Raw genomic sequence first — 21,510 nt, forward strand, 5'->3', positions numbered from 1 at the left:
AATGGTTTACGTATATAAATCCAAATCAATGTGAAGGATTTGTTCCTGCACTATACTTGCACTAGATTTATACCTCATTCATGTGTCTTCAAGTGTTTGCTCATGTCAGCAGAAGTAGGGAGTTCATGTATTTGAATATACACGGCAATCTCCCGATATCCAGCTAATTGCGCAGACTAATTGTCTTTTTCCTGGAAAATACTGCAAAATGTTTATCAAGTCGCTGCAATTAACAGGATCCAACCCAAGGAAAAGCACTAAACGAAGTCACAAGGCTTTCAGAGATTAAGAAAATGGCCAACGTGCCATTTTTATTGAAACTGCCAGAAACCACATCACAGTTTTCACTATTTCATCCTTGTCATTAAGACAGTCATTTGCATCCATGAATTTTAGCTAATTGGTATGGATGCCATAACACAAATTTCCTCCCCATTTTGATGAACTATCAGAAATCATCCCCGACGATCTAAAAGCTGATGTGACGTCTACTTGTTGTTCATATTTTGCAACAGTTTAAATACAGGCAAGCCGCTATTGTTTCAATAAAAGCTTCCATATTATCGGTTAAGAACCCAAAAAGCAGCGCGCACTCGCTTGCCTAGATCATAAAATTATATAGATTATCTATATATTTTTGCTGCTATATTTGTCAGACTAGCAGCACATCTTAATTTGGACTCCTGAGTAACCTTATGGTTCTTTTCTCCCTCCTCTTCCTCGGGCAGGACCGCTTGATAAAAGGCCTTTTATCGGTAGGAAAACCGAACAAGTCAACTACTGTATACGTAGGGTCTTATACTGAATAGTCATTTACAGTAGATTTGACTTAAACATTCTCCTTCTGTTGGATTTAAGCTGTCAACACGTTCTGGTTTGGACAGGTCTGAAGAGGGGAAGAAGGGAGTGGAGGTTTATTTAAAAATAGTGAAGAACACATCCAGTGTGGCCTTTAAAGGAATCCTCGGGCTAAGCCAAACAGCTTTAGTGGCCAAGAAGTCCTGCCCTGTTTACCTGCCGTCCATCTCACAAACCGCTAAAAGCATCAAGTGTAACATCTGGATCGCCGGGTCAGGGGCTCTAGAACAGAAAGGACGACGAGCTGCTCCTGTAAAAGCACGTTTAGGCATTTTTCAAGCATATGTACAAGTTGATATATATTTTTGTTTAACCAATGGAGACCTTATCCTATTACTATAAACAAGGTGCAATCAAACGTTTAAGTCCCATAGATAAAAGGAATAACAAATCGTAGGAATTACCTTTGCCCAACACTGGAAAACCAGCGGAACGAGCTGAATCGCAAAGAATTAATCGGTCGAATTAACCAGCTGAACTTCAGGATAAAACAAAGCGTGAAACTCTATGCACCTTTATTTCTGCATTAAGTAAACATTTTCTTTTTCATTAAGCTCCCAGGCAATTCAGTGATTGCTGGTTTTCTATCTGGATTGTAACACAGAATGTACTAATTAAGTAAAGAAGCAGAGTTACGTTGGAATACAAAGGATTTGTTAATTGATGCAGGGCTGAGAAAATGAATAAATGCAAAAAAAACAAAAGAAAGTTAAAAGACAAATGGCTTTCGGCTTGTTTATGGGGTGTTAAAAAAGATAGCGAAGGGATGACAGGTGATGCTCATCCACCAAATATTTGCCTTCCTACCAAGAAACCTTCCCACCATACAGAAATTACTCCAGTCCCAAAGGTGGGAAAAAGGAGAGGAAGAGAACGAAGCGTGGAAAGGAAGATGCAGCCACTACCAGGGGACTGTGAAAAATCTGGGGACAAAACGGCCAAAGAGGCGGCTGGGGAAGGGCCAGGGCTGTCAAAGACCTGTGAGAATGAAAACATATTTTTTTATGAGGGTAAAACAGTCTCACGTTGGTTTGGGAATCGCCATGCTTCAAGATTTTCCACATTGAAAAGGGCTGAGGGCCTCCCCAACCTCACTGAACTTTGAAGTCAGTCCAGTTTTGAGCAGGAGGTGGGACCAGATGACCTCCAGGGATCATAGAAACACAATGTCAGGGGTTGGAAGGGACCTGGAAAGCTCATCCAGTGCAATCCCCCCATGGAGCAGGAACACCCAGATGAGGTTACACAGGAAGGTGTCCAGGCGGGTTGGAATGTCTGCACAGAAGGAGACTCCACAACCTCCCTGGGCAGCCTGGGCCAGGCTCTGCCACCCTCACCACGAACAAGTTGCTTCTCAGATTTAAGTGGAACCTCCTGTGTTCCAGTTTGAAGCCATTGCCCCTTGTCCTACCATTGGTTGTCACCGAGAAGAGCCTGGCTCCATCCTCCTGACACTCACCCTTTCCATATTGATCCCCATGAATGAGTTGCCCCTTAGTGTCCTCTTGTCCAGCTCCAGAGCCCCAGCTCCCTCAGCCTTTCCTCACACGGGAGATGCTCCACTCCCTTCAGCATCTTGGTGGCTGCGCTGGACTCTCTCCAGCTGTTCCCTGTCCTGCTGGAACTGAGGGGCCACAACTGGACACAATATTCCAGGTGTGGTCTCCCCAGGGCAGAGTAGAGGGGCAGGAGAACCTCTCTGACCTACTGACCACCCCCTTCTAACCCACCCCAGGTACCATTGGCTTCCTGGCCACAAGGGCCCAGTGCTGGCTCATGGTCACCCTGCTGTCCCCAGGACCCCCAGGTCCCTTTCCCCTACTCTGCTCTCCAACAGGTCGTTCCCCAACTTACACTGGAACCTGGGGTTGTTCCTGCCCAGATTCAAGACTCTACACGTGCCCTTGTTCTAGTTCATTACATTTCTCCCCGCCCAGCTCTCCAGCCTGTCCAGGTCTCTGATGGCAGCACAGCCTCTGGCGTGTCAGCCACTCCTCCCAGCTTGGCATCATCTGAAACTAAGTATAGAAATAGAGCTTCAGCTCTCTGGAAGAGGCGGTTGTCTCCGTGACTGAAAGAGGGACAACTCCACCTTCATTCCCAACCCATCAACCTGCCACCCACCTCCTTGGGTGTAAGAATCGGTTTTTGATGAAGTGAAGGGTATGAGAACCAGGATGAAACCAACAGCCACTGAAATATGCTTGGAATAATATTTTCCTTTAAAAAATAATAAAAAAAAATAATAGGGTGTGAGATCTTTTACTGCGTCGCCTTAGCGGCAATTTTTCACATGTTCCAAAACACAGAATCACAGAATGGTTCAGGCTGGAAGGGACCTTTAGGTGTCATCTAGGCCAACCAGGGACATCTTCACCAGCTCAGGTTGCTCAGAGCCCCGTCCAGCCTGGCCTGGAATATCAAGTGTATCTCACTCCTTGCTCCTAAGTTGTTCCTAAGGTTTAAAAGAAATAGGTATAATTATTTGTATTTAGGGGGTGACAAAGCCAGACTTAAATAACTCTGAAATGAACATGTGATGCCTGGGAGGCATATGGATATTGGAAGGTAGGAAACTTCCCTGAATGGCAGTTCTAGCCAGGTGGGGATTGGGCTCTTCTCCCAGGCATCAGCAATAGGACAAGGGGCCATGGGCTTCAACTCTGCCAGGGGAAACTGAAGCTGGAGATTAGAAAGCAATTCTGTGCAGAGAGAGTGGTCAGGATTGGAATGGCTGCCCAGGGAGGTGCTGGACTCACCGGCCCTGGAGCTTTTTAAGCTGAGATTGGACATGGCACTTAGTGCCATGATCTAGTCAATGGACTGGAGTTGGACCAAGGCTTGGACCTGATGATCTCTGAGGTCTTTTCCAACCCAGTCCATTCTGTGATTCTGTGAAATAAAGAGCCTATTTCTTGTATACTCAGAGCAACATGAGTGAAAATACACACATTAAAAAGGAATTCAACTGGAGGTGGATAAGAGCAGGCAGTGTATTGCTGGCATGGAGTAAGGACTCAGTGCTGGTATTGCTACTGCCTTGGAGACCCAAAGTTTCTATTTTACCTATTTTCGAAGCATTGAGCCGTGACGAGCCTGCCCTCTTAAATCCCAGGAAAGAGAAAAGCAGATATTGGGAAGGATGAGGGGATTGAACGGGTTAGAAAACAAGAAATTCCACTTTCTGGAACCTGAAAAAAGCTGAAATGCTGTTAAAAAACCCCCAAACTTACAGTAAATAAAACAGCGATGCACAAAGAAGCAGCTCCCAGGTAACTCCAGACTGCGAGATACACCGCCTGGTTCACCAAAACTCCAAAGACTGAGTAAAAATGAACAGTTTTTAAGAATCAACTTTTTCATCTGAAAGTAGAGCACTTACGTGGATCGAAATTCCAGGCGGTGTATCCAGATGCTTCTGAGCGCGGTAATTGGAAAGAAAAATAAGGGCTACAAGCCGGCTAAGAGAAACTTGCATCAGTCCAGCAAAAAGCAGAGTTTCTTTATGAAGGGCTCTCTTTGTAGGAACAGCAGAATTCTAAGCTTAGCAACCCCTTTATAAGGAACTAGATGTTTTCTCTGAAAATAGAAGCTGACAGTCCAGCTCTGTTCTTAGAGCAATATTATTTTAACCTAAAGAATTCCATAAAAAGTGTAGCGGAGAGCTTAGCGTTTTTAAAAGCTGCCTTTTAAAATTCTTTTTAAAGGGACGAATATTTCAGCATAAGGTATGTTGATTTTTTAATCTAACAGAACACTGAGACAAAAACTAAATCAGGTATCTTTTTCCCCCTCCCTTTAAGTGTTTCTGAGAGAAGAAAAAGTACATGAACAACTGAATGCAAATTCAGAAGGTCACCGATAATATTGTTTGGAATGTCACACGTAGACCTACAGTCTTTGTTCCATGCGGAGTATATTATATTAAACGTTAAATGGCCATTTAATACAAAGAATTCTAAAAAGCTTCTTGTTTTGCGGTAAAAAGGGAAACGTGCCCGGAGAGGCTGAGCTGTGACAAGTGTAGAATAGTATCAATAATCCCATTATACCACCTGATTTGTCAAACTTGTCTCTACAAGTTATTCTAAAATTCACAATAGTGTCCTTAACCATTTATGAAACGGAGCAGCTCCCGTCCATGGAGCGGCCGTGGCCGCCCATTCTCCACGCTGTGTCGGAAAGAATGGCGTGAATAGCGACTAAGGCTTACACTTTATTTTCTTCAAGCTCTCCTCGATATCCCGGTGTTTTGAATGGTGTTTGACTATAGGAGAATAAAATATAATATAATATAAAGGTGCTATCAAGCAGGTGTTTTCTTTCTGGAACCGCATGTATTAGGGACTGAAGCAGGTCATCAATATGGATGATGTTGGGGACGTCAAACGATGGCACGCAAGAAAATAAATAAGTAACTAAATACATAAACCAACTTATTTTGCCAAGGAAAAACACGTAGAAAATTTTCTTCCAGAAAAATTATTGGAGAGCTATTACTGATTTCAAGGCACCTCTAGAAATGTCCTACAAGACCGGTTCTCTTTTAGTGACTTTTCTTCCAGCTCAGTTCTTCTAGGTGCCTGTACTTTGCTGAGTTTTACCTGCATATTTTTCCTTGGATGCTGCACTCGGTGCTGATAAGAGACCAAGGGAATGCTGAAGAAGCTCGTGTTTAGATTTATTACTATGGTAGCCAAGAAAGACTGATACGTTTTCCCACGTTCTGTTGTGAGAGGGGCGTGTTTGAGGAGGGGTGGATGGAACAGGTGACTAGAACTGACCAACAGAAGTATTCCATCCCATAATCATCATACCCCCTATATAAGAGGGTGGTCACAGGGTCACTCTCTTCACCCATGGCCGGAATCTGGAGAGGCCCCTGTCTGTCTGTCTGTCTGTCTGTGATCCACAGGCCTCAGGCCCTGCATCCCGCACCCGGTTCCGCTTTGCTGTGCAGTCCCGCCCGGGACTGCCGGGGCCTGAGCTGCAGCTGCTGGAGCCGCCAGCTCCGCACCCCCAGCTCTGCTGCTGAGTGACGCCAGCGCCGCATCCAGCATGCGAGACTGGCTTTCTATATTTTGTATATATATTCTCTATTTATTAGTAGCATTAGTAAAACCCCTTAAAACTCTCCAACTTGAAGTCTAAGTCTCTCTTCCTTTCCCCTTATCTTTCTTATCATCTTTCCGCTCTAAAGGAAGGGGTGGCGGGAGGTAAAGGGGATAACAGGGAGCGTCTGCCACGCTTTATTGCTGCCTTGCCTTAAACCATGACAAGAAAGTAAAACACAAGTAAGTTCTTAATTTCTAAGGTTTCGGCTTTTGGTTTTTAAAAGTGTGTAGCAAGACAACTGTTTAGACTTTCATTAGACAAGCACAGATTATTAAATCATCAGTTTGGAAAGCAGGGATGCCTTATAGATCACTGATTTGAACCTGATTGAGTTGTGTAAATAGAGGACGTAGCAAATAGAGATATGGAACAATTTTCTCAAGCTCTTGAAAAGAAATTAATAACTCCAAACTAAGAAGAACAGGCAAAACTAACAGCAAGCAAAAATTTAGACAAATGGATTTGTCAGATAACTAAAGAAAAGTCACAATCCATGCAAAAGGCTTTAAGAAAAAAGTACAAATAAAATGGGAAAAAGAAGTAGAAGCTACTGAGCAATTCAAACTGGGGCAATTCTGATGGGCAAGGAGGGGGATGAGCGGTAATACATCCACTATTGGAGTAGTGATTATGTTTATAAATGGACTTGAAAAGAGCGCACACAATCGGTATCTATACATATATATCTATATATATATATTCTGTATTTGGAAAGCAGGAGTTTGCTTCTGTTTTAACACAGACCAGCACATTAGTACGGGGGAGAATGGGGGATATTAATGGGAAAAATCAACACATCCATAAAACTCGCATCTTGTAACATAAAACTGCTGACCCACTGATGTTCATAAAATGCTGGAACATCAGAACGCAAGGAGATGCTGTTTCTCAGACAAGAAAACACTATTTAATAAACATCTGGACCAACCCAATTCTGCTTTTTGCAAAAATAAAATAGGTGATATTTTCATAAGAACCACTCCTGAGCATTTATCACCTTTTTTTCCACTTGATCAATAAGGAGGAGTTCAAAAGAATCATTACTCTAAGCCATTTTCAGCTGAGCTTTCCAAGCACCTGCACAAGACTCTTGGTGCTTTCATTAACTAAACAAGACCAAAAAAATCAGCAAGGAAGTAACCAACCAAGAGGACAAAACATTCACTAAAATAATTGGAGTTGCTTGGTAGACTCAGAAAGATCAAACAAAACGTGTTCTCCTCCAGATCTTGAGGCAGGAAGGATGGTTGGAGTTGGAAGGTGAAGAACTCGGCTTGTCCTGAGCTTCACATGGCAACGGTGACGCGGACGTCACCCAAAGCCATCGGCTCCCAGAAAGCATTGGCTACTTCTGAAGGCTCTAGGTTAATAATAAAAGCATATTTGTTTTCAATTCTTCCTTTCCCTACTAGAAACCTGCTCAGAAAGCGGCACAGTATGTTGTTAGGCCAACCTGCCTGGTTCGGTTTTCTACGACGACGGGATCAACCAGAGCAAGATGAGCAAGCAGGAGGAATTTTTGCGGTGAGGGTGGTGAGAGCCTGGCCCAGTGCTGACTTCTATAGAAACTCCTAGAACGGGAAAGGCAGAAAATTCTATTTAGATCTGGGATTCTAAGATTTCAGTCGCTCTTATCTCTGTAGAGATAAGAAATGAACTCGAAGTCAAAGAGGCGCCGTATTCACGCAACTGGAAAAAGGTGGTGAAGAAAATCTGCCTTTAGACTCCAGCGGCGAGGCCACCGCTCCGGTTTGGGAGGACAAGAAATATGCGTTTGTTTCATATTCAGTAAAAGAACAAGTGCAAAATTATTAAAATGCTATGTGAGACAGAATGAAGCCACTTTAAACCTATAACTAAACCTATAAACTATAAACCTAAACTATAGATACAGTGTTGAAAAACACCCAAGATTTTGGGATCGCTTCACACCACCAGCGTGAGCCCGGTGAGGCGTGGTTTTCTAAAGAGATTTAAAACTGCGCAGTAAAGATACTGAAAATGTCAAGAGAAGGATTATATAAAGAAAACTCGGAGTTTTTTTAAAGATTTTGCTGTCTGCCCTTCAAAACAGATGGCAATGAAAAAGCCAAAATCTGCACACGCGGTGAAATCATTTGTGGGACCAAAGATTTCACTGGGAATTTCTCCTACAGAAAGTTACAGAATATAATAAATACACAGCATTTCAAAGCGATTCGCTGTCGTCCACATGAACTACCAAGTCCATCCAGATATAGCGACCATCCATCTCACCACCCAGGACAGAAATTTCTCCATCGTCTCCTCATTTACTACAAGCGAAGTTTCTCTGCAGAGGAATCGCGCAATTACAGCCAAGTTTCACAGAATCCCAGAATGTCAGGGGTTGGAAGGGACCTGGAAAGCTCATCCAGTGCAATTCCCCCATGGAGCAGGAACACCCAGCTGAGGTTACACAGGAAGGTGTCCAGGCGGGTTGGAATGTCTGCACAGAAGGAGACTCCACAACCTCCCTGGGCAGCCTGGGCCAGGCTCTGCCACCCTCACCAGGAACAAGTTGCTTCTCAAATTTAAGTGGAACCTTTTGTGTTCCAGTTTGAACCCATTGCCCCTTGTCCTATCATTGGTTGTCACCGAGAAGAGCCTGGCTCCATCCTCCTGACACTCCCCCTTTCCATATTGATCCCCATGAATGAGTTGCCCCTCAGTCTCCTCTTGTCCAGCTCCAGAGCCCCAGCTCCCTCAGCCTTTCCTCACACGGGAGATGCTCCACTCCCTTCAGCATCTTGGTGGCTGCGCTGGACTCTCTCCAGCAGTTCACTGAAGCCCATAAATATTATTTGGATATATAAAAGAAATTGTCATTATTGTCATTGATACAAAGGACACGCTTGCGCTTCAGTAATTACAGGAATGTGCGGATCCGAATGACTACACCTTTTCTTTTCTCCACAGTTTAAAATGTTTTAAACATATCGAGTTTCTCACCGCAATGGACCGAGCAATCGACACCGAGCGACCCGTCCGCTCCCTCCGGATGGCAGATAAGATCGCTGGTTTTACTGAGCACACGCATCTCTTCAATGTTAATTTGACCTCTAGAGAACGCGGTCAGGATAAAAAATCATTAACAATTAGTGGGTTTTTATTTTTTAAATCTGAAAAGAAACCTCAACTTGCAACTCAGTTCAAACGTGAAGCTCCTGTGCAGCTCCAGGATGGACTTCCCTACCTTTTATTCTGTTATTGATGCCTTCAATTAGCAACCCAATTAGCATAGGTGAGATGAGTAGCACGTTTCACAGCTACAGCTCCAGCTCCTCGAGGTTACTCGTAGACCAAAGAATACACCAGGTTGATCACCTAAAGTCACATTTTACCCTGAAGTACTGAGCCTGAGAGAACATGACAAGGTCACCTCTGTGTTCTCAGGAGGTGACACAGACCAGGAAAAATCATTGTTAAATCCTAATTAAAAGTACAGGAGAGATATAATTATAATCTTCAAGAAAATCCCATTTTACCTATTTAACGTGCTAGGTAAAACAGTTTTTTACTAGCAGCAAGATTACATATCCACCAACTTGTTTGTTCACCTAACGAAAGAGTATTCTTAGCCACTGATTAATTACAGACAATAGCTAATAATAATAATAATAATTAAAAATTGCAATTTAAATGCTATGACTAGGAATACTGTTAATGGGAAATGAGGGCCTTTCTGTATTCTCCATTTTGGAGATTAAGGTAAAGCTCTAAACGTATATTGAATAACACAGTACTGAAAATACAAATGAAACAGCAGAGGGTATATTCACCACAGATCTAGAAAGAATCGCAGTGCTAGGGCTGATACATCAAATATTTTTCCCGTTTATATGACGGCACAGCCTAGAAAAGCCCATAAAGATCCCATGGGATGCAGAGAACAAGCAGAAAAACAGCTCAGAAAAGCTTCAACGGCAACAGGTACAATCTGGTGAAAAGAGCCGGCAACAAACCTCCCTCGATAAAATAAGACGCAGGACACTTTACATTGAAATCCTCTAATTCGCCACGTACATTCGAGCCACTTCCCATGGAATTAGGGACAAAATACACACACCAAACCCTGGGGTCTCACTAGGATTTGTACAGGTTCTCCTACAAACAAAAGCACCCTGTGTATATAGACCTGGCACCCGAGCGCAGCGCATCCAAGTGTTTTAAACCAACAAAGCGTTCAACTCTGGGAAACTTATTTTCACCGTCCGCTCTTCCACATTTATTTTTTTGGCTTGCCAAAAAAGTCCTAAATTAGAATATTCCGAGTTCGCCGAGGTGACAAAAGACATTTGGACAGAAGGTGTGAAAAGACTGATTGAGAATTTCTGGTGTTTGCAAAGGAATCTCCCACCGACAATGAATCCGACTTCGCATTTATTTTGATTCCAGTTGCTGCGAGATTTTAGAACCATCTCGAAAACAGAAAATCCTTTTGATGGGCCCGAAAATAAAGAAACATCCAAGGTTATTCTTGAACTGTGCACTTTTTGGCAAACCGAGGAAGCCACCCCACAAAACTTCATTCATGGGAGATGCCGCTTGATGAATCTCAAATGATGCAGCTGGAAAGTCGGGGGGTTTTAAATGCAAGTGGCTGAAAGGCTCAGTTGTTAAGACTGAGCTTTCCCAATCTGAGAATGTAATTGTTTTTCCAACTTATCAATACTATGCCCCAAACACGGCGAATGCTAAAAATGCCTCTGCATATAAAAAACGTTCCCAGTGTAAAATAGAGAAATGTAGTAAGAATTGATCTTAAATTCTCTACAACGTTGTTAGGAAAACCATGAAAGAACAGATGCGTTTAGTCAAAGTTTCATTAGGCCTCTATCGATTCTGTCATTGAAAAATTGCTGTATTTAATCAAATTAAGTGCAACTGCCGCTGTAATCAATGTAAATTCATGTACAACGAAAGAATCGGAGCGCCAATAACTGCGGACCCTTATAGCACCGCTGTGAGCATTCGGATTAAATATCAGGACAAATTTGATCTGATTTGCTGAATGTTTTCAGCTGAGTTTTAGGCTGAGACCCCATGCAGAAAATCCAGGACTACAAATTGCATACACTGCAGTGTCAGAGCATTTGGAAATCCTGTTTCAAAAACTGAACGCCCTCACTTGTGTTTCATTCTACCTTTAATCTATTTGAAAAGAAATTAATGTATTTTTAATCTGTTGGACTTGGACTTAAGCTCCAAGAGACTTTACTGTAAATTAAGCTGCCCCTTATTAGATGTTCTTTAATTTTGGAAAGGGGAAAACAAATCAATCCTCCTTCCATCCTCACAAACAAATCGGAATTCATTCGACTGTCACAAGTATGAGGCCAAATCTGGCTGCTTTGATTCCAGATGAATGGGAAGCGGCTCTTACGGAAGAATGTGAATTTATTTTGGAGCGAGGACGCCAGAACATGTTTCCTCTCCTCTAAGTGACCTGATTTGACTTTTAGCTCAAGTTTCGCACTCGCAAAAACCTCCAAGAGCTGATTGACTTTATAATAATTGGCACCAAAAAAATGCTGAAAATGTCTTTTGTACCCAAGAACTTTCTGCAGGGAAAATGTCCCTGAAAACACAGAAGGGGCCTAAAGTCCCGCATAGGCCAAACTTTCTCATTCCGAATTTCCACCGGATACTTTCGTACTAAGTGAATTACAGAAAGAATAAACGAGAAAACGTACACCACGGAAAATCTGCTAATGAATAAATTACCTCAATAGAACAATGTCATAGATGTTAAAATGATTCCAGCACCTACCTGTGCATATTCTCTTTCGATCGCAGCCCTTTTCTGACTGAACGCTCTGAAAGAGAGGACAAAAAATCCATTAATATACACAGCAAAATGCTATAAATTCAATAATTTATTTAAAAGGACTTTTTGCTTGACAGTCTTTATAGTTAAATGAGCAACAAGAAAGTGAAACGGTTTGACAACTGTATATCAGTAGCGTAGCAACTAGTGCATGCGGATTTCACATACATGATGTTCATATTTTTAAGTATTATTGGACCGATTCAGTTCCTGGGACTATAAATACCATTTACTTCATTAGAGGCTCATCAACATTTTTATAACCTATGGAAGAGTTTGGTAGCACAGAATTCGGCTTTATGCATCTAGACAGACCTACTTAACTCAGTGCCAATCACAGCACGTCATTCCATGTTAATATCAGCGCCGCACCCTCACATACGGGTTCAATATGGACCATCTCAATGTATTTTAAACCACAGGGTTTCAACACCGTCACCGTTAGAACAGGAAGGTTCGAACACCTAAAAGTCTCAAGGCTCTTTTCTTCAGTAGCTTCGACTATTCCCTGTTTATCCCTTGAACAGCCAGGTTCTCCAAGCTCTACTAGAAATGACTAAGCTTAAGGTGATGCCATCAGCAAAGGAAAATCTAATTCTATTTAAACCAGTTACACAAGTGACACGTTAATAAAAAAAACAATCCTCTAATAAGGTTAACTCGATCAACACCAACAAAGGAGCTCTGAACGGGCTCTTTCTGCTCCTGTCTACTCCATTTCACCCATGAAGAGCATCCACACGCTGATGGCGCGTTCCGGGCTCCGTCTCCGCCACGGGACGGAAAACAAAAGCCTAAACGCATCGTGATCGCTTCAGATTCTTTCCAGATTAATGATAGCCCCATGAGCTGGCTGTATTCCAGCTCCAAGAATCCCATCCCGTCTTCCTAATTGCACCCCCGCGTATCTCAGGTGGATGTAAAGGGCTGCACGACTGTGCCATATAATAAATACATGAGCAGGTGAAGTTGTTTTGGACAACTCTTCTTTGTAAATAATTCACTATATTTCATCTAATATTACAAAAATAATTTCTTGTAGGCCCTCCTGTTGCCAAGTCCAATATCCAGTTAGTTTGGCAAACACTCAATATCTTCTGTAACTGTCAATGTATGTAACAAGTAGAAATAACTGCAGAAGTAACTACTAGGAATAAAGGGAATGTTTTCTAAATATTGAAAAGGTAAAAGAAAACAAGAAGATGTCTTTGAAACAGAAATGTGGGAAGATTTCAGGCAAAGGGAGTTATTTTCCAATTCTCAGCTCATCTGATTTGAAAACATATAATCAGACCTAAATGTTATGGATACTCAGACCCTGGATATGGAGCTGGATATTTCACCACGAGAATTTTTTCCTCCCCCATACAAACCAAACTCCACTCTAACTAATGGCAAGAAATATGAGGCCTGAAGCAGATAAATTTCCCAAGAGAAACTTAATTTGAGCAGGAAACAAAAGGTCCGACTAACAAATGCATCAGAGTTTCTTTCCTTGGGAAGCCTGAAAACTTTCATGTGTGTATTTTGATTTTATGTGCCAAGCTGAATATTCTTGACCTTATTGCCATTCAAGATGGAATTTCAAGTTATCTTCATGTAAGGAAACATCTATAAGCTAAGAAAACGTTTATTAACTACTAGTGAAAAGTTTTTAAGAAACTAATTAGTGGGTCTGCAAGAAAGTAAGAACATTATTTAGAGTTTCTTTAAACTAGGATGTATTAATATCTGCTATTGCATCTTCTTTCTCAAATTAACCATTAAGTAATGGGCAGAATTACACGTCCAAAAAGTGTCTTAGTTGTTCTTTCTGGACATAATTCCTAAGTATCATTACTAACCTGCAACTATTAATTTATGTGATACGTTTATTCTCTTTGCCCCATCAATCAAGAGTCTTAGTTCATACAAATAAGAGGATGAAAGGCACAACTTGCACAGTAAAAACAGATAAACAGCGACACCCTGAAAGTCATAAAGTTAATGACTCTCTGTATTCAGAAGCTCATTTAACTGCATCTATGCAAAAATGTAAAGAGATGCTGCATGCACAGGTCTCCTGAATAAAAGAAGGGGCTAAATTTGCATAGGTGAATGTGCTTCCATTTAAAGGCTGAGAAATTCAACAAGGAGCCAAGGAAGCATGTTCGGAATGAGTCCCCATGCGAGCTCATGATACATAATGGTCAAAAAAAAATGATGTATTAACTGATAAATTGCAACAGCTCACCCAGCACTAGCAGTTTGTGTTAATGCATTCTTTTGGCTATGGACATTCAGATAAATATTTAGCAATTGTAATGGAAAAAAAATTTATACAACTATGCAAAGCATCAGAAAATGTACAAAGTAGTATCACAACATCCAAAAATGTTAGACTGAAGAAATACACCTGTTTTAACTGCCCTTGAGTCCCCAACTGTTACAGTGACAAAAACAAGGAGCAGTAAATGAGGAAATAAGGAGCCCGGCTCTACAGAGACGGGATTTCCCCCATCAGCAGGACACGGAGCAACAGAATTGACGCTTTCGGTGCCGCGCGTGCGAAAGATGATGAAAGAAGAGGGGAAAGATACAATGAGAAAAAGAATGAAAAAAGAAAAACAGCGGAGGAATAAAAGTGTTTTGATTTATAGGGTAATGAGGCAACTTTGAAATTCAGTTTAAAAATAAATTCACCCCAGCAAAAATTCTTGAAGTAAATCTACTTAGGAACTGTAGAGCACATTGTAACGTTTTCAACTGACTCAAATCCACCGAGACTCGAGGAGGTGAATCAGTGAATTATGAAATACCAAAACATTTCCAGCTTCCCAGAAAGCAGATGAAGAATAATTCAAGACATCTAAAACATATGCCAGTGGAAAATTATGACTTTGCATCTTCTGCTTATAATGTACACTGGTAGCACATACTCACTGTGCGATGATGTCCAAACTCATACTATATTGTGTTTATTTGTCAAGGAGGAAGGGGGAACAGGAAGGGGGAACAGGAAGGGGGAACAGGAAGGGGGAACAGGAAGGGGGAACAGGAAGGGGGAACAGGAAGGGGGAACAGGAAGGGGGAACAGGAAGGGGGAACAGGAAGGGGGAACAGGAAGGGGGAAAAGGAAGGGGGAAAAGGAAGGGGGAAAAGGAAGGGGGAAAAGGAAGGGGGAAAAGGAAGGGGGAAAAGGAAGGGGGAAAAGGAAGGGGGGGAATATAAAGGAAAAAAGGAAAAAAGAGGGGGGTAACCCCTGAAAACTTAAAAGCCAATATTATGTATTAAAGTAGAATGACACAACTGACTATGTTCCTTCTCTTTGTCCATTTTCAGAGAAAACAGAAGTCACTATTGAACACTCTCAAAGCCTGCTAACAGTGAATATATGCATGAATATGGTCTCTCTCTCTTAAGAAAACAAAACAAAACCAAAAAAACCTGCAGGTTGCAAGTTAAAATAGAGTGTTAGATATCAACTCCACACCTCCCTTAACTGACAAAGAGCTCCAGAATGAGATGTATTTATTCTAAGCGAGGGAAATAGATCCTAACACAGGAGCAAGAGGAGAGGAACCCTGATGGTGAATTCAGCACAGTCGGAATATTTATGCACACGGTGGCACTGGAATTTCCAGCCTGGCCAGCGAGTCCCAGGGGCAGGACTTGGCGTTCGCCTTTGTTGACTGTCCCGAGGTCCCTGCCAGCCCGTTTCTCCCACGTGTCAAGGTGGCTGCGATCCCGGCCCTGCCTCCAGCCCATCGACCATTCCCCCCGATCTGAAACCCATCATCAAGTTGCCGAGAGCACATCCCATCACCCAGGTTGTTATTAAAGTCATTAAACGGTATCGATTCAGTATTGACCTGTGAGGGATACCCAGCTGGACTTTGCTCTGCGCCTCTTTCAGTTGGGAAGTCCAGCCAATTTTCCAACCATTTATCAGGCCATGTGTCCTCCAGGTGGCTTAAAGGTGCTACAGGAGACTGTGTCAAAGGCCTCTCTAAAGTCAACACACTGTTTGTCACCTTGCCCACATCACTGGCTCTCCCAGAAGGCAAATGGGTACAATTTGTCCTTGGTAAGTCCACGTTGGCCGCTCCAAATCACCTGCTTGCCCCTTCAAGAAAGGGCTTCTTGGAGGTTTTGCTCCATAATCTTGACAGGGACTAGGGTAAGGTTTACCTGGCTGTTGTTCTCAGATCCTACTTTTAGCCGTCTTTGAAAAAGCACATGGCATTTGCCCTTTTCCAGTCCTCAGGAACTTCACCTGATTGCCATGACCTTCCAAAGACAAGTGTGAACTACCTCACCACATACCTGTAGTCTGAATCAGCTCACAGCTCTGCAACTACACACACATTCCCATCTCCTCCTGTTTGTTTCCAGCTGCATGGGCTTGTGTACCTGTGACAGATCCCCAGTTGTACTGGGGAGAGTCTCTCCCGGGACGCTGTCCCCCTGACCTTTGTTTCAGCTTCCTCACCAGGTTTAGCTGTTGGCAAAGGTGCCTGTGTTCCACCTTGTCCGATGGATCCCATCCATCCTCAGCAGTCCTTGTTTCAACATTTAGAAGATCCAAAGCCCCATCTGCAATATCAGCTGCACAGCCAGATGCTGAGCTCCTGGATGTGTCCACTCCTGCCAAGCCCTTCACCTCCCCAGGAAGGACTGAGAACACACCCAAGGTTCCCCTGCTTCACACTTGTCACCAGAGTGATGCCATCACTCTTTACACATCCAAGATCACCTCCAGTAGCATCCTAGGTGCCCACATGGGGTCACAGTCCCTATGTTGGATGAACCTTTGTGGTTGTTCTGCAGTATCCTTGATGTAACTCGCCAGCAAAACCTTCCAGGATATCAAGTCAGCTCAGCACATAGATGTTTTTGTTCCCAGTAGAAGTCTCTGGTGACCATCACCTCTCTCAGTCTGTTCACTTGATTCCACAGCTCCTTCTCTTGGTGGCAACTCAGTGCCATACCAGAGAACATCACCCACATGTTGACCCCAGGCCCAGGAAGAGGCACCGCACAGACCGTGCAGCCCAAGACTTGGACAGCAGTGTCCTCTGGGTTGAAACCCCTGTTATGCTGAGGGTAGTTGCTCCCTCTCATGTTCCCAACACCATAATTGCTCAATTTCAAGCAATTCCACATCCTGAGCAAAGTCTTTGCCCCAGTTTGTCTTTGTGCTGTGCCATCTGCTACGTGTACTCCAGGTCAGTAGCTATATAGGTGCTCGGTAAACATCTGCTGAAGAGTCGCTTAACACTCCCTGGTCAGTCCTTTGAAGACAAAAGGATTAAGTACTCCCTTGTCAGGAAATACCAACAGAAGCCATCTGTGAAAGCCAGGAGCAACAAGCCAACGTGAGTGCCCAGATGACGATCGCTGTAGAATCAGAATCGCAGAATCATTTTGGCTGGAAAACACCTTTAAGATCATCGAGTCCAACCATTAACCCACCCCTGGCACCGACCCATGTCCCTGAGAACATCATCTCCACATCTGTCCAACCCTTCAGGGATGGTGACTCCAGCACTGCCCTGGGCAGCCTGTTCCAATGCACCACAGCCCTTTGGGGACGAAACCGTTCCCCACATCCAACCTCAACCTCCCCTGGCGCAACTTGAGGCCGTTTCCTCTGCTCCTGGCACTTGTTCCTGGGGAGCAGAGCCCGACCCCCCTGGCTCCAAGCTCCTTTCAGGCAGTTCAGAGATCAGAAGGTCTCCCCTCAGCTCCTGTTCTCCAGCTGAACCCCCCAGGTCCCTCAGCCGCTCCCATCACACTTGTGCTCCAGCCCCTCACCAGGTCCGTTCCCTTCTCTCAATTCGCTCCAGCACCTCAAGGCCTTTCTTGGCCTGAGGGGCCCAAAACTGCCCCCAGGATTCGAGGTTTGGCCTCCCCAGTGCCAAGTACAGTGGCACAATCACTTCTCTAGTCCTGCTGGCCACACCAGTGCTGGTACCAGCCAGGATGCTGGTGGCCTCTTGGCCACCTGGGCACACGCTGGCTCATGTTCAGCCGCTGGCACCAACACCCCCAGCTCCTTTTCCGCCGGGCACTTTCCAGCCGCTCTTCCCCGAGCCTGTAGCGCTGCCTGGGGTTGCTGTGACCCCAGGGCAGGACCCGGCACTTGGCCTTGGTGAACCTCAGACAATTGGCCTCAGCCCATCGATCCAGCCGGGCCAGACCCCTCTGTATGGCCTTCCCACCCTCCAGCACATCAACACTCCACCCAACTTGGTGTCACCTGCAAACTCACTGAGGGTGCACTCGACCCCCTTGTCCAGACCATTGCACTAACCGCTATGTCAAGGATGGAACTCTGCTGCCCTGCCTTCCCCATGTGAGGAGAAACCTCACTGGAAGCACATGCATGTGTAAGCAAAAGGCACAATGTACCAGAAGAAACATCTTAACACTGGAAAGGTACAACTGATGTTCAGTAGACAAATACCTACATTTGATATGGTCATAGTTGCATTTAAACACCTCTGTAATTCCAGCTGCCACTACAAAAATCAGAAGGGGAACAACCCTGAAATACTTGGAGGGAGAGAAGGGGCCAAAATATTTTCCCTTCTTGTAGGAAAACAGGATTTCCTTAGGAATGCTGATATTCTTGTTTGGGGGTTTAATTCACTGCTTTTACCCGGATGCCTCATCCCACTTTCCCCAGTAACATGAAAAACGCACCGTAATAAATCAGGATTATACAGTTGAACAAGTACTTTTACCTGGTTTTTAATTTAAGGACAGGTGTGTCACTAACAAAGGCGCTACTGAATTCAGAAGTACTTCAGCTACCATAAATCATCACCGGAGCTCCGTTTGGGCCAGCAGTTGGCAAGAAACGCTGAGATAACACAGCACACAAGCAGCTGCATTAATATTCCCTTTCCATGTCCAGCAGAGACAAAACCAACATACCTGGAGCAATAATTAATCTACAGAATTATTCATCATGACAAGACTCTCAAATGCTGCACATAATAGCCTCCTCTTCATGTTTTTCTGTTGACGCTAAACAGAGTTACCGCTACCGACGCATTTTAAAAGGTATGCGTAAAATTCTGAGTGTCTGAAGGATAAATAATTTTACAGAAAAGCACCGATTTCTAAAGTTATCTATATACAGACATCAGAAGCGAAAGCGCAACAACCCAAGTTATTAAAATTAGAGATGTACACCTAATAAGGGGTCTCCTATTAGCTCCTTTCCAGCAGGTACATGCATGTGTGGTTCTTCAGCAACGTGCCACTTCAGAGGCAATTTAAAACACTACATACAACAGACTGAACGATCACAAGCGATTTTCATCACAAAGTAGCCACAGCTTCAAATTCAGGGATTTCTGTACATTGGGGAGTTCACATAATTACACAAAAGACTGACTTTTCCAAGGAGAAAGAATACCGAAAATGTTATCGTCTTAAGGTTTTGCCTGGGACACAGTAACAGAATCATTTTGGTGCCTGTAGCATCTATAAAAATCACCGTCAGCTTTGTGATTGGACACAAGTATCCGGCAGATGACTGGGAAGCTCTCAAAGCTTTGTCAGGTTGACATAAAGTTCAAACGTGGCATTAGCAGGGAAAAATAAAAGGTATCAGAAGATAACCAGCCTTGGTTTTTCAGTTTCAGGGTGTTCCTTTTATTTATAACATCTAAGATCACAAAAGACCAAACGAGTGATGAAAATAAAAAGAAACGTATGTAACATGCCTACATAAAAAAGTATAAGAAAGTAGCATTAGCAACCATGCACAGTTTATTTTAACCTCCTCCAGCCATAGCACGTTTCCTGGCACAAATTCTACTTGCCCACCGTGCTTATACTGATCATGGAACAATTTTAATTATATTTTACTTATGCATCAACAAATTCACCTAGGACAAAGCATGCAAACTTAATTCTACAGCAGTGCTTTTATCACAACAAACACTATATTTTTTCACACTGAATTTGTGCTAACACCTCTATCCACTATTACTATTGTTCTAGCATGACAAATAAAGTATCTTTTTTTAAAATCTGTTAAACCTATCACAAATTTAACTTCTAGGTTGACAGACGGTGATAGATACACCACAAAAATCAAAGCAAGTGGCTTGGAAAGCAGAAAGCGGGTCGCAAATGTCGCAGGTGACCTGTACACCTGGTACAAATGTGATGGTTCTTCTGGTCATGGTCCAAGGTGGCTGAACCTCCACCAGCTCTCATCTGGATGCTCCAGATGTAACAGGCCCACCAGCTCTGAAAATATGGCAAAGGAGCCCTATATAATATATATATATATATCTATATCTATATATATATATATATATATATATATATCTCTATATATATATATATTATACATCTGCATCCATCCAGACAGCCATGCTCAACTGTCTTGGGAAAGTAAGGATAAATCTATTTTAAGTGTTCTCTACTAGTTAGCGGAAAGTTTTTCTTATCCAAGCAGGTTAATGAGACTTTTCCTCCCTGAATCTCCCAGGAAAAGGGCAGAGGTACAGAGATCCCCACAAGGAAGAAGTTTCACCTTAAAAAGAACATGTAAAAGAATTAACTCCCTTATCAAAGCTCTTTCTACTGTCAGACCACTTGAAAGTCATCGGCAACCACAGATATCCCAGCAGGAAGGGCACTGGTTCCAATCACTTTAGGACTGGTTGCATTCAGCTTAACTCTGGGTTTAAGTCAAACTGAGGTTGCCTCTCTAGACCAGACCTCGCGTCTTTGCTCCTGCAAAAAGGCAAATGAAGAAATTAAGAAACTGTAAGCAAGCAGAAACTCAGTTCATCTCATTTAAGACCACACTCTCCACTGCCACAGAGCACTTCAGCTTCCTTTTCACCAGATGCAATATTACAGCAAATAATAGCCATTATGTTCAGTTTTTAAAAAACAAACTCTCTTTTGTTCAATCAGCTTATATCATCTGAAGGAAACAGATCTCTTCCTCAAAAGGTGACTGTATTACATGCACACTATTACCTTCCAGATTCATCTGATAAAGAATAAGCATTTCAACAGCATTTTTTAAAAGGAGCAAAAGTCTGGATCGCTCAGCACATAAACCTCCTATTCCACACCAGGTTTGAATAATATAAGCACTACTACTATTGCCTTTCCTGCTAAAGACCTTGTACCACGTATTAAATAAACTTTAGAATAAGTTACTGTACTGTGCTGAACATTTTATTGTACTGTCCAAAAGATGTTCAGCCACATTTGTATCAGAGCAGCCTTAAGGGGCTTCTCCTGAAATTCCTGAGCTTCCCACACAACAGGATGGTTTGCTCCTCAGCTTTCTGGAAGGCTTCCTTAGAAAAACTAAGTTAAAACCATCAATCCAGGCGTGTTTCCCCTTCCTGGCTGCTTCCCAGGAGATTCTGCCCACCAAGTGAATGAACAAGCTGAATTCTGCTCTTGTAAGTCTGTCTCCAGGTCCCGAAGTCAATTTGTGGTCAGAGAAGCCCAAGGTGACACTAGTCTGGGCAGGACTCCTAACAGCATGTTACAAATACCAGCCTTCTCCCATGACAAGTATGGACAATTTACTGTTCTTTTACCACAAGCATCTCAATGCAGTGTGAATGTGGCCTCCAGGCCAAGACTTTTAACAGGAGCGTACTAATACAGTCATTGCTGGATAAGCCAAGTTCCCGTCAGCTATGAAAACACGCAAG

General features: G+C 43.1%; 1 protein-coding gene across 2 annotated transcripts in view; it reads right to left on the reverse strand.

Annotated features, from left to right (window-relative positions):
• FCHSD2 (FCH and double SH3 domains 2) overlaps positions 1-21,510 on the reverse strand; it is a 164,926-nt gene that overhangs the window by 121,700 nt on the left and 21,716 nt on the right. For both annotated transcript variants that reach the window (XM_082056779.1, XM_082056778.1), the window contains exon 3: positions 11,765-11,810. In XM_082056779.1, coding sequence (XP_081912905.1) covers positions 11,765-11,810 — 46 coding nt within the window. The remainder of the gene's footprint in view (positions 1-11,764; positions 11,811-21,510) is intronic.

This window comes from Streptopelia decaocto (assembly GCF_964273445.1).
Source record: "Streptopelia decaocto genome assembly, chromosome: 1".
Classification (NCBI taxonomy): Eukaryota; Metazoa; Chordata; class Aves; order Columbiformes; family Columbidae; genus Streptopelia; species Streptopelia decaocto.